Here is a 17,488-nt window from a genome sequence, read left to right on the forward strand (position 1 = left end):
AGATTGGGGAGAAGAGGGGCATAGGAGTAGCAGGGTAATAGTTGAGAGACCAGAAAGACTTGGGACGGTTGGCTGGCCCTTAGGGTTTCCAGTCCTGCCTCGGACTGCTCTCTGACTGGCCAGGATCAATTTTCCTTTACCAAAAGCTCCCCCACTGCGAAAGGAGCCAGGAAAGGACCACGGAGGTCAGAAGCAGGAAAAAAAAAAAAAAAAAAAGGCCTGCTTTCCGAGAGGAGGGCGTGGCTGAGGGAGGAGCCCACAGGTAGTTGATTCCTGCCGAAGTGCCTGGAGAGGTCTGTGCTGAACAGGGCCACACTGGTCACTACAGAGACCAAAGGCGTGTCCCGTCTTCTATACCCTGTGTCCATTTCCTGCCGAGAAGCCTGCTTCAACCTTCCCAGCCTAGATCCTGGGATTCTTCACTTCTGAGCCCACACCTAGATCCTGACTTCCAAACCAGCCTTCGATTCCATCCCTTTCTACCTAGAGTCTCCTTCAGGGGGGCCCTTGTCCGGGGCCATGGCCCTAAGGGTGGGCCTGGGACTTGGGCAGCTGGAAGCCCTGTTTGTTCTGCTCCTTATTGGATTGCTCCAGTCAAGAATCGGTAAGTATGGATCAGTGGGGAGGGATGGTTTGAACACAGCCTCATCCTGATTTCATGAATCTCTGTGTTTCTACCATTTACCCCCTTCTTCTGTTCATCTCCTAAACAAGGAGTCGCCCTCTGGGAAAGCAGTTGGCACGAAGGGGTCTGGGGATTCAAAGCAGGCCTCCTAGCCAACTCCTTCCTCTCTCTTTCTTTCCCTCCAGGAGCTGACGGGACTGAAGGTAAGGCTTAGTGCGGGAGTTGGGGAAGGGAGGGCACAGCGGCTCAGGGTCCCCTGGCGGGTTGTAGGAGCACTTGTCACCAAACTGAGCTTGCTCACCTAGTGTCCCGACAGCTCTGGGTAATTGGAACCTTGGCTCTTGTTTTATGAGGAGACTGAGGTAAAGAGAAGCACTGAGTTGTCCGAGGGCATAATCGAAGCCTGACTCTCAGTGTGGGTACGTGAGGTGGCTCTGAGGGAAACTACACAGAACAGCCCAGAGTACAGACTGGTTTAAACTCTTTAGTGGTCTCGTCTCCTCATCTTTCTAAGCTCTGTTTCTGTGCCCTGAAAAGCTGTCAGTTCTGTCCTTCTAGGGCTGTAGGGAGAATCGGGAGATTGGGAAGTGAAAGCCCCTTGGGTCCTACACGCGCCTCTTTAGTAGTAGCCATTGTCGTGATTGCGAGGGAAAGAAGGAAGAGTCTAGCCAGGTGTTTTCTCTGCTAACTGCTAGCTTGGAAGGTGGGGGAGGGCTGGGGAGGGGTGCGGCGGCAGGTCCGAAACCTGAGAAATCCAATTTCGCTTCAGTTCAACACAGTTCATAGTACTTGTGTGCCCAGCAAATTCGGGGATAGGGTGGAAACAGGTGTGTCTCTAGGTAACGCTCAGGTTGGTGCAGTTGGAACAGTCATAGGCATGAGAACAGGTGTCAGCCTGGACACTGGAGGAAGCTGAGGACACCTGTGACTTAGCTGGCTTCATCGGAACAGGCTGTGGAGGGGCTGTGCTTGGACGGCTCTCAAGCCTAGTGGAGAAAGGCAGGAAAGGCATGCAGAATAGAGTGACTGTGATTAACAAAGGTCCAGAGGTGAGGAGAGAATGGTCCAACGTATGTGACAGGAAGTGTGCTTCGTGGTAGTCAGAGGATAGTGCCACATGTATCTGGAATGTTTTTTTTGTTTTATTTTTTTTTTTTTTTTTTCTTTTTTCTTTTTTTTCGGAGCTGGGGACCGAACCCAGGGCCTTGCGCTTGCTAGGCAAGTGCTCTACCGCTGAGCTAAATCCTCAACCCCTTGTTTTTTTTTTTTTTTTGGTTTTGTTTTTTTTGTTTGTTTGTTTTTTTTGTTTAATTCTTTAAAATTGAAAATTTTGCCTGTATGAAGTGCATCATACAAATGCCTGATGCCTTTGGAGGTCAGAAGAAGGTATCAGATCTCCTGGAACTAGAGTTAGGATTGTGAGCTGTCCTGTGGTTGCTGGGAACCAAATGCAGGCCTTTGCAAGAGGCCTTCCCACTCCTGTCCCTGGGATGTATCTTAAGGTCAGTGTGGAGCCATGGGAGATTTCGCAAGGCTGATTTGACCAGATTTGTGGTTTATATATTCAGACGTGTAACGAGTAGACTGGCTAGAAACCAAGAAGGCTTAAGAGGGAAGGGGCTGCCATGACACTTGAATAAGATAGTACAGGGCACTGGCCTCACAGCTGCCGAGCCAGGGTTGGGGGACACAGCTGAGTAGGAACGCACTTCCAGGTCTCAGGGTGTCAGTGTGCCAGGGCTAAGGACTGCTGTGGGGGCTGAAGTAGGGCCTGACTTCACCTTCCCCTTTCCCTGGGCAGCTTCCTGTGGTGCAGTCATCCAGCCACGCATCACAGGTGGTGGCAGTGCGAAGCCTGGTCAATGGCCCTGGCAGGTCAGCATCACCTACAATGGCGTCCACGTTTGTGGTGGGTCTCTCGTGTCAAATCAATGGGTGGTATCAGCTGCTCACTGCTTCCCCAGGTACCAAATCCTCCGTGGAAGGGCAGAGGGAGGGTCAAAAGTGGGTTGGAAATGGGGTTTGGGTGACACAAGCCTGAAATCCCAGTACTTGGGGGGGGGGCAGGACCAGGAGTTCAAGGTCATCCATAGGCACTGCATAGTAAATTTAAGGCCAGCCTGGAATACATTACTCGGTCTCAACAGAAACAAGTATGTCATGGATCACTCCAGAGGTAGGCAGAGGCAGGTTGATCTCTGTGAGTTCAAGGCCAGCCTGGTTGTTGTAGAGAATTCTATGCCAGCTCAAGATACATAGTGAGGGTCTGTTTCAAAAAGAAAAGAAGGGGTTGGGGATTTAGCTCAGTGGTAGAGCCCTTGCCTGGGAAGCGCAAGGCCCTGGGTTCCCAGCTCCGGAAAAAAAAAAAAAAAAAAAAAGAACCAAAAAGAAAAGAAGAAGCCAATCAGAGGTAAAGGTGACGAGGGAGGGCATGGGGTAAAACCAGGCTGCTTGGGATCAGGATCTGAGTGAGGACAACATAAGGGTCAGGGGTCAGGGGACAGGAGAGGTCCCTCAGGTCCCACTCTTTGCCTCTCTCCCTGTAGAGAACACAGCAAGGAAGAGTATGAGGTAAAGCTGGGGGCCCACCAGCTGGACTCCTTCAGCAATGACATCGTGGTCCACACAGTAGCTCAGATCATCTCCCACTCGAGCTACCGTGAGGAGGGTTCCCAGGGTGACATCGCGCTCATCCGCCTCAGCAGCCCTGTCACCTTCTCCCGCTACATCAGACCCATCTGCCTCCCTGCAGCCAATGCCTCCTTTCCCAATGGCCTCCACTGTACTGTCACAGGATGGGGTCATGTGGCTCCTTCAGGTGAGGTGGGACCCTGGGTACAGAGGTCAGGGAAGGGAGGCTGAGCTTGGGGACCATGAGTAAGCATATTTTGTCCCCACAGTGAGCCTCCAGACCCCTAGGCCTCTGCAGCAGCTTGAGGTACCACTCATCAGCCGTGAAACCTGTAGCTGCCTGTACAACATTAATGCAGTGCCTGAAGAACCCCACACTATCCAGCAGGACATGCTGTGCGCTGGCTATGTTAAGGGAGGCAAGGATGCTTGCCAGGTAACAGAGACAAGTGTGCCCTGAGCGGTGGAGGGCTGAGTGGCGCTGGCATGGATGGTTGTTAGCCAGAGGTCTGTCCTGATAGAGCTCTTTTTTTTCCATAGGGTGACTCTGGAGGCCCACTCTCTTGTCCCATAGACGGCCTCTGGTATTTGGCAGGCATTGTGAGTTGGGGTGATGCCTGTGGCGCCCCCAACCGGCCTGGAGTATATACTCTGACTTCTACCTACGCTTCCTGGATCCACCACCACGTGGCAGAGCTCCAGCCTCGCGTGCTTCCCCAGACTCAGGAGTCCCAGCCGGACGGCCACCTCTGCAACCATCATCCTGTCTTCAACTCAGCCGCAGCCCAGAAATTGTCAAGGCCCATACTTTTCCTGCCACTGAGTCTGACCCTGGGCCTCTTCTCCCTTTGGCTTGAACATTAAGCTACTTAATCCTCAAAGTTGACCATGCTTCCACGACCACAGCACGCCCAAGGACATGTGCCTGTTCAGGAGGGCAGCACGCCGACTTGATCTTTGAGCCCACTCTTCTGCATTTGCTCTTTGGGATTATAATTTAATCTAAGGCCGAGAAGTTTACAGCCTGTGGGATGGACCAGGACTCTAGCCACCTTTCTCTATTATCTGCAGTTTATTGGTTAGGCTCCTATGGAGCTCCCAGAAGCCTCACTTCAACCTGTATTTAGCACACAGCAGCTGCCTAGCTGACTGCTGCAGGAGGCTGGCTTCAGGGCCGACCACCCTGCCTGATGAGCCCTTCACTTTTCCTCTTCCGGCCTCCAGGGCTTTGCCTGTCTTTCTGACAGGGAAGACAGCAGCCTTAATCTCCTGGACTCCGGAGGACTGAGCCCCCACCGGAGCTGGCTGGGGCTGGGATCAGGGTGAGGAATAAAAGGAGGAAGGAGGAAATGTTTTTAACACAACTGGCTGTATGTGAAACGAAATGAAGAATATCACCCCTCAGCATTTCTTCCTGCCTCCGAAGTCCAGCACACCAGCAGAATTTGCTTTATTAATAAATGACACGAAACAGGTCTGTACACATATTTACAGGTTAGAGGCCAGGAAACACAGATCCAAAGAAGGGCACAGGCCATTCACTTCTTGGAGAGCTTGACTTGTTTGTGCTTCGGGGGTGCCCACTTGAGGCAGACAGAGTCCACTGTGGGAGAAAAGAGGAATGAGAGGTCAGCAGGACCTCTGGGCCAAGCCTGCTTACACCTGGCTGCTCCTCTGGGCCCAGGCCAGGTTTCACCTTCACGGGATGAGAACAAAAGGGAGCTTTGGACCTGGGGGGAGGGGATCCCAGGAATGAGTAACCACCTCTAGGCTGCTGTCCTAGAAACTGGTTCAACTGGTTTGGATCTTGAGGAGCCAAAAAAAAAAAAAAAAAAAAGAGGCCTTGGTTCTTATTCTACCCTGCCAAAACACACTGTGTACATACACCACACACACACACACACACACACACACAGCAGCAGCACTCCACACACCTGTGATAGGTGGCTTCTTATACTGGGCACTTTTGAGATGTTCTTCTACTAGCTTAGGTGTGACGCAGATCACATGCTGGCCCTTCCAGTACTTGACCATGTTGAGGGACTGCAGGGTGCTGATGATGTCATTCTGGGTGATGCTGGTCATCTGGCTGTAGAAAAGGATTCAAGCACATGGAACCAGCAAAGGGATGAGAGATAAGATCTGTAACGGATCTTAGGGGATCCCCTTCCTGTAGGGTTCCAAGAGATCTTTCATAAGGTCCCTAATGGACAGTGTATTCTGGCCCTGGTAGAAACCAAGGCTCTTACCTAAGATCTTTGATAGACAAGGTGCCCCGGAAGTCTCGAAGGATCTCCAGCAAGACCCATGACCAGTAGCTTCTGTAACTGAGTTTGCCCAGGTCACTCAGTGGCTTCTCTGGGGAGCCTACAGTACTCTCAAGCTTAGAAAGCTCATAACCTGGCGGTGGCAGAAAGAATCTTAAGGATCCAGTCTCTCCCCAGTCCAGCCCTCAGCATCCCCAACTACAGTACCACACCCTAGGCTGCAGCAGCTACTCACTGAAGGCAATGAGAAACTTCCCATAGCCACGCCGCTGGTAGGGAGGCAGGGTCAGGATGCAGGCCACGTTGTTTCCATCGGGGGATTCCTTCTCCTGTAGAGTATGGGGTATTCAGGTCCTTTGGGAGTGCTAGCCCCCATTCTAGTTAATAACACCCTCTTCCCGGGCTCACCAGTCTAGTACCTTAGAAAAGTAGCCAACGATGTGAGCCCCTTGCCTATCTACTTCTGTCAAAATGTAAAAGACAAAGGGCTCCACATCAAAATACAAGGTCTTGTGGTCCAGGAAAAGCTTGGCCAGCAAACACAGGTTCTGACAATATATCTAGGGATAAAAGGTAGAGACAGGGTAAGTAGACAACGTACAGAGACCACGGCAGCTACTCTGTAGCTCTCAAGTACCAGGCTGCACAGAGGAGCCAGAGTCAGGCAAAGGGGGCAGACCCCTTCTCAGAACACAGAATTTAAAGCACAACGGAGCCATCTAGTCAGTGAGGTGCACAGGAGGCACAAAGTGAAGTCTGCTGGCATTAACAGGAACAGGGGGGCTGGACTGACCACGGCTTCCCTTTTTATTATTTGTTTGAGATAGGGTCTCAATGTGCATACCATCTTCTATCCATCCACCCATCCACCTACCTTCCTACCTACTTTCCTACCTATCCAGGGTTTCACTGTATAGACCTGGCTAGCTTGGAATTTATTTTGCAGATCAGACTGGCCTCAAACACAAGTGATCTGCCTGTCTTTGTCTCCTGAGTTCAAGGATTAAAGGTCATCATACCTAACTATCTGACACTTTTAAATTAAAATATTAAGTTTTGCTAGTGGGGAAAGGACACATACATCGTGGCACACGTGTGAAGGTCAGAGAGCGACTTCTGGGTGTTGGTTCTTTCCCTCCATGTTGGGTTCAGGATAAACTACCAGGCTCACATCTTTTACCTGTTGAGCCATCCTGCCACTTTTCAGGGCCAAATACAGGGTAGGGCTTTACATGCGTAACCAGCTTCAATCTTTACAAACATTATCTCGTGTTTCAGAAGGAAAAATGGCTTAGGTTCCACAGCTGGTGAATGCCAGGGCACAAACTCAGGGACCCAGGACGTCACTCACAGGTGAGCCGGAAGCAGTCAGGACAAAGCTGCTGAGCGGACGCTGCCAACTGGAGAGGCCCGAGCTGTCTGCAGCTAGACACGCTTGCTGGCCTCAGTCTAACTGACGCAGACACGGGCCTGCCAGGGCCAGCATTGTAGTTTGCTTCTTAATACAGATTTAAAGGGGTTTGAGCTTGTTTACTTTTTTTTTTCACTTATTTTTATTTTTTTTTTTTTTTTTTTTTTTTTTTTTTTTTTTTTTTTTTTTTCGGAGCTGGGGACCGAACCCAGGGCCTTGCGCTTCCTAGGCAAGCGCTCTACCACTGAGCTAAATCCCCAACCCCCACTTATTTTTATTTCTGAGAAAGGGCCTTACTATCGCCTAGAACTGTAGACTAGACTGGCTTTGAACTCTAAGATCCACCAGGTGTTGGGATTAAAGGCGTGTGCTACCACACCCAGCCCTTCCCACTTAGGGTTTAAACAATCTATCGCCCAGATTGGCCTCAAATTTGCAGCAATTCCCTTCCTCAGCCTCCTAGGTGCTAGGATTAGAGGTGTAAGTCACCACACAGAGGATGCCCGTTTTTGTTTGTTTGTTTGTTTTTTCTTTTTTTCTGGAGCTGGGGACCGAACCCAGGGCCTTGTGCTTGCTAGGCAAGCGCTCTACCACTGAGCTAAATCACCAACCCCGATGCCTGGTTTTTTTATACCTCCTCACTTCAGCTCTCTTATCCAATCTAAGGCTGAGCCCAGCACTGCTGGTCTGATATGACTTAGGTGGCTGGCTCCGGGACTGGCTTCAAAGTTGGCAGAAGGTGGAGCTGGTAAACACCCCCAGTTTCGAGTGGGAGCCCCTTCTGTCATCCTAACAGTTCATGCTAAAGGAAGCCAGAGTAGCTGGTAAGAACCAGGCTCTGTAGGGATTCCCCTAGCACAGGGCCACCTGAGCTCCAAAGGTCACCAAAGACAACAAAGGCCGTGTTTACTAACAGTCTACTAGATGCTAGGCACGTGCTACATACCTGACATTTGTGGTCTCATTTGTGCAAACAGATGACGTAAATAATTATGACTCGTCTTATGGATGCGGAACGAGGAACAAAACAAGGTTAGGTAACTTGACTGAGGCCAGCCAGGAAGTGACATGGTGCTCTGAGAGGCCTGTCCTCTTCATCTTGTACTACATGGCCCTTCAGGGAAGACTCAAATACTTGCTAAAGCTCTCAGACTCAGCAGGCAGGGGCAAAGCAGGCCTCAAAGCCTGTCCCTGCTCCCAGCAGGGCCATTCCTGTGAGAAGTAGGAACTCAGACAGCAGCTTCAGAGCAGAAAGGAAATCTCTATACTTCCAGGCAAGTATCTTTGGGTCACACAGAAAGACGAAGTTGTTTCAAGAGCACGCTCAGGAAAGACTGTCTCTAGGCTCCAGAACTACTCAAACAGAAACACCCTTGTCAGAAGAGGAGACCCCAGAAGCAGCTGGGAGACCGGGCCTGAGGTAGTATAGCACACAGTTGTGTTCACTATGTATCAACACAGGCCAAGCTCCAAGGGCCATGAGACCTCACTTGGCCAAGAGCAGATATAGATATTCACTGAGGGATGTTGAGAAAACTATGCAGAAGATGGCTAGAGTTTCCCACAGGCCCTGGGCTACAAGCTCACCTTATGGTCTTTGCCATCCACTTCATACACAGAGATGTTGCTCTTCGATAGATCTCCTTCCCTGGGGGCTGCCGCCACTGGCACTGGCCCTGGGGATCGGGAAGGACACACTTCAGGCCTTTGGGTTCCTGCCTGGTGGCTTTCACTCACCAGCACGGCAGAGCCGCTCCTCTAAGCTTTGCCCTCTGCAGGACCTATGTTCAACACCTTATATCCAGGGACCCTGGTTTCCTCATCAGTAGAATAAGCTCCATTTCCTAGTGGGCACAAAGAAGCTACTAACTCGTTCAAGCTTTTTCCTAACCCTTAGTCTTTCGTTCACCTCAGGTCCAGCTTTGGGAGGTATCCTGCTGTGCTAGTGAAAAGCACCCCCTTCCTGGCATTCTCCTACAGGCTGACACCATTTCTCAGGAGCTATGGTGGCCTCTTTCTGTACTGAGGAGCCCAACACCAGGCCTTAGCAAAGGGCAAGGATCTGGAATAATTTGGTCTCCATTTTGTACTGAGAAAGGCAGTAAGCTGGTCAGTCATCCGGGAGCAGAGAGAGTTCTCTTCCCTTTTTCTTTCTTCTTTCCCTCCTTTCTTATTTCTTGTTTGTTTGCTTCTGTTGCTTGTTTGTGTTTTGAGACAGGGTTACTCTGTGTAGACCAGGCTGGCCTTGAAATCAGAGATCCACCTGCCTGTTTCCCTTCCTTCTTTTTTTAAGTTAATTTGTTCATTTTATATACATCAGAGTTTTCTGCCTATGTGTCTGTCTACATGAGGATGTTGGATCCCCTTCAACTGGGGTCACAGACAGTTGTGAGTCAATGTGGTTGCTGGGAATTGAACTCAGGACCTCTGGAAGAGCAGCCAGTGCTCCTGACTGCTGAGCCATCTCTCCAGCCCTCCATCTTTTCTTTTTAAAAGAGATGTTTTTTAGCTGGGCATGGTGGCGCACACCTTTAATCCCAGCACTCCAGAGGCAGAGGCAGGTGGCTCTCTGTGAGTTTGAGGTCAGAGGTCAGTCTACGAACAAACAAAAATTTTATTTTTAGCAATATGTATATAGTATATAGGTATGTTTGTATGTATGTATACTCATATGTTTATAAATACAAGTTCCAGCAGAGGCCAGAGGAGGGCTTTAGACCTCCTGGAGCTTGAGTTACAGGTGCCTGATGGATACTGGGAACTGAACTTGGGTCCTCTGCAAGAGCATACATCGTTCTTAACCCCTGAGCCATCTCTCCAAAGACCATGCCAACCTTGGACTATGTAGCTGAGGATGACCTTGAACTTCTGACCTTCCTGTCCATCTGCTAGGCACTAGGATTACAGGAAACGCCACCACACCCATAGTAATCTAGGGCTCTAGCAGTCCCTTGGGTATTTTTCCCCCAGTTCCTCTGGACTCATCCCTGTTGCCCCAGGAGAGTGACTACCTCTGCTGCAGGCCCAGCCTCACCAGGTGGAAGCGGTAGCTCTTCTCGAACTTCATGTACTTGAGGCAGTACTCGCAGAGCCAAAGCTTGGGCTGCTTCCCATAGTCCTCCGGGAAAGGTGAGAAATACCAGGCATCAATTTCGTAGTTGCCAATGTGGATCTTGTCTACATACTTCACTTTGGTGATCTGCAGATAGGGAGATTAGGGGACAGGGCACAGCTCAGAGTTCATTAGGAACCAGAGAAAGGACAGGGAGCAGCCCATCCGCTCCCCAGACCTGCTTATTCTTACCGCCTCATGCTCCTTTTCCAAGGCTGCTGTGGTGGGGTCCATCTCTGCATAGGTCTGGGGCAAGAAGTACACAGAGTTGAACAGACATAGTTAAACTGTCCCTTCCCATCCTAGGATTCAGTGGTTATCTCCTGCCTTCTAGATCTCACAATGATAGTAAAGAAAGTAAGCACAGTAACAGTAATAATGGTGGCGCAGGCCTTTAATCCCGGCACTCTGGAGGTAGAGGCAGGCAGACCTCTGTGAGTTTGGGGCCAGTCTGGGCTACAGAGGGTTCCAGAACAATCAGGGCTACACAGAGAAACCCTGTCTTGAAGAACAAGCTCCCCAACCCAAGAAAGAGCTGCAGCTGTACACTGGGTCAGCTGAAATAACAGATCTCATTTTCCATGTCAGGGGAGGGCCTGCTGCTAGCTTGGGTCTCTCTCCCTAATACTAGACTTCAGCAACTTCTCAATATGTTGCTTGAGGTTCCTGAATTCTCATGGATGTCAGGCAGTAGGTGGACAGAAAGGACCTAGGTTCCTCTTCCTCCTTGGCCCTCTCTTAACCATCACTGCACATCACTGGCTGACTCGCTCTTAAAAATTCTCATTCTGGTAGCTGATCTAACCAATGGCCAGCAGAGGGGATGGCGACTCTCTTCTCTATGGTTGTCTCTGGAGTCAGCTCCTGTGAACTTTTCTCTGACCCACTCTAAATCACTGCCACTTAGGTCTGGACAACTGAGTAGGGTTCCTTAGACTCTCGATCCACCTCAGCCCCTCAAATGCATGGCTACTAGGACCTTTCTTCCGGCCCCAACCTTCCACAGGCACTGCTTCCACCTTGGAAACGCCCCTCCTCCTCTCCATGCTGCGGTGCACAGGCCAGCTCTCTGCAGTGACAGCAGAGCTCTGTCAACTACCATGTGTAATTATCTTGCTCTTTCCTGTCCTTCAAGGCCCAACATCCTTCCCAAGCATCCTCCAGGATGTCTGACTTGATTCACTTCTTCGTGCGTGTGTGCTGAGTTGTTAATGATGTTTTTGAGACAGGGTCTCCCTGTGTATATCACTGTGGTCTGGAGTCTGCCTTAACTCCAAGCTTATAGGAAATTCCTACCTCAGTCTACCAAGCACTTTTACCTCGGGTCCCCATGCTGTGACTACAGAGATACACCATTATACCTGGCCTTGACAGAGAATTATTCCAATGTTACAGAGTAGTAAACCTACAGTAAGGGACAAGGTCACTAGCCCATGGGGACCTGCTGGCTGCCATTGTAACAACCAAACACAGTATAAATATTTCATTTTGCCTTCATAATGAGTCTTTGAAACAAAGAGTGATACAAAAGAGGAAACTGAGGCACAAAGAAGCAAAGTCTTGGGGCTGGAGAGATGCTCAGCTGTTAAGAGCACCGTCTGCTCTTCCAGACGGTGTTCCTGAGTTCAATTCCCAGCAACTACATGGTGGCTCACGACCATCTGTAAAGGGATCTGGTGCCCTCTTCTGGCCTGCAGGTGTACATGGAGATAGAGCACTCATACATTAAAAGAGTAAATTCTTAAAAAAAAAAAAAAAGCATCTTGCCCAGGTTCACAGAACTGGTATGACAGAGTAGCCCTGGGTGGGCCCAATTCCAACAAAGTCAAGAAACAAAGACTATTCTCTTCAGGAGTCTCTAAACTGCATTTCTCAATGTTCAAAAATCAAAATTCTTTTCTGCGAATATATTAAAGAACTACAAAACCACTATTTTTCTTCAATGTAATTTATTTAGAATTAAACATTAATTAGAACAGGGCATGGTGGTACACACCTGCATGCCAGCATTTTAGAGGTAGAGGCAAGGGAACCAGGTCAAGGTCATCTTTGGCTATAAACCAAGTTTGAGGCCACATCTCACAAAAAAAAAAGCCAACCAACCAACCAATCAACCAACAAAAGTCTCCAATAACTATCAACCCTTGCTGAGAGTTGAATCCCTCATCCATCAATATTCAGCCCACCCTGGTCTACCTGCTGACTGAGAGTCATTCTATTCAAGTCAGAGAACAGCATTTTAAACCTGTTCAAGACAACAGCCATTAACTGCAAATGCTATTTCATCTCAAATTCATGACAATTAAAAAGAAATTCTAGTCAAACTGGACATGTACAGACTAGTACTGAAGAGGCAGAGGAACTACTGTCTTGACTAGCAACAGGTCACAGAACACTTACAGTTCACTAGACAGTGCTGCCCTAGAACTGGAGAGCCTTTCTAGAACTGGAAAGCCTTTCTAGTTTAGGGGTTGAAAACAGTTCTTACTAAAACATGCTGGCACTGTAGCCAGTTGAAACGTCTGTGTATATATGCATGCATGGACTACAAGTCAAACAAAACTGCCTCAAAACAATACTTACCCTACAAACATTTTAAAGGGATGGAGAAATGGCTGAAGTGTTTGCTGCTTCTGTGGAAGACCTGAGCTCTGTTCCCAGCACCCACCAGCCCCATGGTAATCACAACCATTTTTAACTCCAATCTCAGGGAATCCAATACCCTCTTCTGAACTCTGTGGGCACTGGATACACATGCATACATGCAGGCAACACTCACACATGTAAATCTAAAAAGCTTTTACCAAATGTCAATGTTCTATATAACACACCAAAACAAATTTCCAGCCTGGTAACACAGTGTCCAGAGAGAAGCATCGCCACACTGTGTTTGCTAAGAGCTTGCAAGGAAGCACACAATTACACAGCGGCTCATGACTACTGCAGTGCCTTAGCTTGTAGATCAATGGAGGAGTGAGGGTCTGTCCCATTTCTGAATTATTCCTCTCTCTCTTCTTTAAGCATATTTTCCTTAGCACTTCTTCCCCACCCCACCCCAAAAAAAACCCAAAACAATTTGGACTTCCTTACTCCTTTCTCTAAAACTTTACTCCTGACAGTGGCTGATTGTCCACCATGTACCTGACTTCCGGGCCATTTTATTTATTTATTTTTTATTTTTTTTATTTTTTTTTTGGTTCTTTTTTTCGGAGCTGGGGACCGAACCCAGGGCCTTGTGCTTCCTAGGCAAGCGCTCTACCACTGAGCTAAATCCCCAACCCCTTCTGGGCCATTTTAAACAGCATGATTCTTTCCCTAAACTTGACAGCCCACCTGCCTTGGGGTTTTTTTCTTTTAAATTCTAATAAATCTGCTGAGTTTCCAAAACAGAAAGAGGGAAGGGGGGGGGGAGAAAAGAAGGTTCAGAGTATGAGGAACATAATCCCCAGGAGCAGTCTGACTTGAAGAGAGGTCAGGGCCATCCTGGGCTACAAAACACCAGACAGCCAGGCTTGATGCTTCCTGCAGTCCGAGGATGACCCTTGGGAAGAAGGCACAGGGGGATAAGGAGTTCAAATCAGCCTCGGCGATGTGGAAGTTTGAGGCCAGCCTGATTATATGAGAGTTGTAAAAAAACAAAAGGGGCTACTGTCATGGCTTGGTGGATGCTGGGGCTTGCCACGCAATCCTAGAGACCTGAGCTGCTCTATGATCTCCACATTCTCAAACCATGGCACACATAACCCCTCCCCACATATTATGTATACACACTTGTGAGCACACAAACATATGCATATACACACATATAGTAAATATTTTGAAATACACACACACATTGTTTTTTAAAGAATGCTGAGTTTGGATACCTTTGTAGCATGTATCAAAACCATGGTTAGGGCCTGGCCCCTAAAACAATGTACTTCCTGACAAGATTTTTAAACCTACCTGTGCTCCCTCTGTGAATTAATATGCTCAGCAAAAGGCTGCTCTACAACAGCCATGGAGAGGGGATTAAGTGGATTAAAGCTAACACACTGCCTTACAAACCAAGAACGTTTGGCCTAACTCCTGCCCTCCCTTTAACCAGCTGTTCAACTTTCCCATGTTAACTTCTCTGAGCCTACTTCCTCATAAACAAAAAGAAGTAATTGTCCCTGTGGTGATAAACCGTCAAGGAGGATCTGATGAGATCTTAGAGTATTCAGCATTGTGCTGGATAAGAAAGTAAATGATGTGATTTGGTTTCTTTTCCTTCCCTTTGGACTTCAAGTTTGAGGTCCAGTCCTAACTGTACCATTTCTTATTGTGAGAGAGCAACCCTCTTCTCTCTATAAGCTGGGTTTTGTATATATGAAGAATAAACGGGGACAAAAACCCTAGTACTCTACCAGATTTTACGTGGGAGTTGCTATGGCTTTGTTGCTACGGGGACCCGAGAGAACTCCTGGGCCCTGGAGAAGGGAAGGGGCCAGGACCTTCTGTACATGGTTGATCTCATCATGCTTTCGTTTTTGGTTTCGAGTGATCTTGCGCTCAGGCTGCTCCGCCAGCTCACTCAGGTACTTCTCAGAGTTCTTCTGCACGGCATCCTTCACTGTCTTAGTCAGAGCAAGACGGTTCTTGTCCACCCATTCGTCCAGTCGCCTGTTAACTGTTAAGACAGACCATGAGGGACTGACCTGCTACCTTCCTCCTTCCACCCAGGTCCCATGGCCCCAAGGCACTCACAGCCTACATAATGAACATAGAATTCTTCTCGGCCCTCTTGGTCATTCACTCGAGACTGGATCACTTCTGCTGAATCTGTCAAGAAAAAAAGAGGGGAGAGGGATTTGAGAGGCAATTTCCAGAACAATCTGTCCACATCTGCCATTTAACCTGTACAGTGAGCCAGGTTAGGACTTTTTCTTGGGGGGTGAGGGTGGGGTTTACAGAGGACCAGAGATTTGAAAACTGAGAGAACCTGGTTGTTAGGTGTGTTTAAGCCTACCTCCAAAGTCAGTGCTCATTTTATATGCTCATTCAGTTATTTGGGGGACAAGAGAGCTGGCTGGGGATTAAACGATTTAAGCTTATATATAATTCTTCCTTCACATTCCCTAAATGACTGTAACCCTGTCATTTGACTTTCTGAACCTGAGTTCCTTCATCTGGAAAGTAAGAATAGTATCTACCTAAAAGGGTAAGGTAGTTTACAGTGTTCAGCATAGTGACAGATGTGGAGCAGAGCTGTCTGGAAACCAATGCTTGTCCAGCGCTCTGCTATGTACTGCTGGACACAGAAAGCACACACAGTAATGAATCACGAGAGATCTTGCTCTCTAGCGTTTCCCCATGGACAGAGAAAGGCAGATAATGTTAACAGTATAGCTGAGGTATGAGAAAAAAAAAAAAGTGCCAGAACATACGAGCAATTAACTTTGTCTGAAGGGGTCAAGAATGGGATCACCACAGGAGATAAAGTTAAGAAATGAGTAAGAGCTAGCCAGGAAAACCTGAGAAAGGTAGTGACAGCAAGCACAAGTGATAAAAGGCACAGAAAGGCAGTCTTTGGAGAGCAGAGCAAGGGCAAGAGCCCTTGCTAGAAGGGCCTAGAAACTGGAAAGATCTGAGGCATGAATCAAAGTTTAAGGAGTTTAATTATGTTTTTGAGACAAGGTCTCTCTACGTAGTCCTGACTCTTCTGAAACTTGCTATACAGACCAGGCTGGCCTCCAACGGAGCCTTCCCAGGGCTGGGATTAAAGGTGTATGCTACCATGACTAACATTTATTCTATCTTTTAAATCACATGCATTTATCTTACTAGGAAGTAGGGGTTACTCTTATATGAACGTCCGAGAACAACCAGTAAGAATCATTGTCTCGGGCTGGAGAGATGGCTCAGTGGTTAAGAGCATCAACTGTTCTTCCTGAGGTCCTGAGTTCAAATCCCAGCAACCATATGGTGGCTCACAACCATCTGTAATGAGATCTGATGCCCTCTTCTGGTGTGTCTGAAGACAGCAACAGTGTATTCATATATAATAACTAAACTTAAAAAAAAAAAATCATTGTCAAATCATCAGACTTGGTGACAAATACCTTTACCTCCTGAGCCATCTGAGCTTGGAGTTTATTTTGAAGCCAATAGCTTGTGGTTTATTTTGAAGAGGGAAAGAAGAGGAGCATACGTAAAAGGGACACGTGTTTTTATGAACCGGACTGTGCTCTTTGCTGGCGATGCAGTGGACAAGAGAAATGTAAAGATAAACACCACCAACAAAACACCAACGAAGAAACAAACATGGCATAAGACATGAAGCCTGAAATCGGGCAAGAATGAGTGTTCATACGCTAATACTGTGTTCACCTTTTTGATGGCTTTACCGGAGACAACAAGCATAATCTCTGACTCCAGCCTCCCGTTACAGAGCAGGTTCCTCAGCACCCGGAATTCCATATTCTTACCTGAATCACCACCCTCGTCCCAAGACTCCCAACCCCCCCCAACTCCGCCCCATGGAGCACCCATTCCTAGGCCCTGCCCTATCCCTAAACCCCGCCTCTAGGCCCTGGACCCCGCCCTCACGCCAGGTGCTGTCGGGCCGCCGGCACAGGTACGTTTCTCCGATCTCCACGGTGACTTCTGGTTCGCCACGCGCCGGAGTCGGCGGAGAGACCCGGCCCGGGGATCGGGCAGGCCCCTCGACCGATGTATTTTCCCCCGGACCGGGCTCTCCCTCCCCTACAATTCCTGAAGTTGTTGCAGCAACAGCGGCTGTTGCTCCCTGTGCCGCCATTGCAGTGCCGGAAGTGATTCTGGCGACCAGGCAGAGAGACGTTTTTAGTTCCGGATCAGTGGGGGCGGGCATAGTTTGAGTGTTGGAGGTGGGGAGGTTGTGACGTGGCAAGGTTTTGTTTAGTAGTGCGTACTCGGTGGGGCTGTTGTTGCTAGAAATTGGCCCAATCTGATTTCTTTTTCTTTTTGAGACATGGTCTAATTATATAATCTTAACTGACTTGGAACTCGCTATGTAGACCATACTGGCCTCGAGATCCACCGACCTCTGCCTTTTGAGTCCTCAAAAGTGCACCGCCTCGTCATGTCTCAATCCGCTTTTTGTAGTTTGTTGTGACGTAGTCCAGACTGCCTACAAACTTGCTGACCTAGCTTCTCCCTTTAGGTTCCCAAGTGCTGGGATTAAAGGCGAGCACCACCATGTATTGCCTTTTCCTTTTTTTTTTTTTTTTTTTTTTTTTTTTTTTTTTTTTTTTTGAAAGGCTCTCTTCAATGGATACCCTGAAATTCATTGAATTTGTGGCAGTTTTCTGGGAATTACAGTTGTACTCAAGTACAAGTATCAAGTTTATGGGATGCTTGGAGCCAAAACCCAGAGATTCATACATCTCTCTGCGTCTCTCATTCAGGGTGAGAACAAAAACCAGTTGAGACAGGGAAAG

General features: G+C 48.4%; 2 protein-coding genes across 2 annotated transcripts; one reads left to right on the forward strand and one right to left on the reverse strand.

Moving 5' to 3' along the window:
• Positions 1 to 257: 257 nt before the first annotated feature.
• Positions 258 to 5,073, forward strand: Prss8 (serine protease 8). Its single transcript, XM_032892516.1, has 6 exons — positions 258 to 604; positions 811 to 828; positions 2,427 to 2,589; positions 3,172 to 3,443; positions 3,526 to 3,692; positions 3,797 to 5,073. The coding sequence occupies exons 1-6, from the start codon at positions 520 to 522 to the stop codon at positions 4,118 to 4,120; spliced, it is 1,029 nt and encodes a 342-aa protein (XP_032748407.1). The 5' UTR covers positions 258 to 519; the 3' UTR covers positions 4,121 to 5,073.
• On the reverse strand, positions 4,683 to 16,856 carry Kat8 (lysine acetyltransferase 8). Its single transcript, XM_032892513.1, is given in 12 exon segments — positions 4,683 to 4,859; positions 5,191 to 5,345; positions 5,506 to 5,656; positions 5,759 to 5,852; positions 5,943 to 6,083; positions 8,522 to 8,568; positions 8,571 to 8,610; positions 9,969 to 10,133; positions 10,239 to 10,292; positions 14,522 to 14,697; positions 14,775 to 14,849; positions 16,617 to 16,856. Coding segments are annotated over 12 exon segments (1,374 nt in total). The 5' UTR covers positions 16,828 to 16,856; the 3' UTR covers positions 4,683 to 4,794.
• Positions 16,857 to 17,488: the final 632 nt, after the last annotated feature.

The sequence above is a fragment of the Rattus rattus genome, chromosome 2 (genome assembly GCF_011064425.1).
Source record: "Rattus rattus isolate New Zealand chromosome 2, Rrattus_CSIRO_v1, whole genome shotgun sequence".
NCBI lineage: Eukaryota > Metazoa > Chordata > Mammalia > Rodentia > Muridae > Rattus > Rattus rattus.

Excerpts from the sequence above, each read along its gene's own strand:
- Prss8 (XM_032892516.1), top strand. The coding sequence starts at position 520 with ATGGCCCTAAGGGTGGGCCTGGGACTTGGGCAGCTGGAAGCCCTGTTT. Across the intron at positions 2,590-3,171 it reads GCTGCTCACTGCTTCCCCAG|AGAACACAGCAAGGAAGAGT; the intron begins GTACCAAATCCT and ends CTCTCCCTGTAG. Across the intron at positions 3,444-3,525 it reads GGGTCATGTGGCTCCTTCAG|TGAGCCTCCAGACCCCTAGG; the intron begins GTGAGGTGGGAC and ends TTGTCCCCACAG.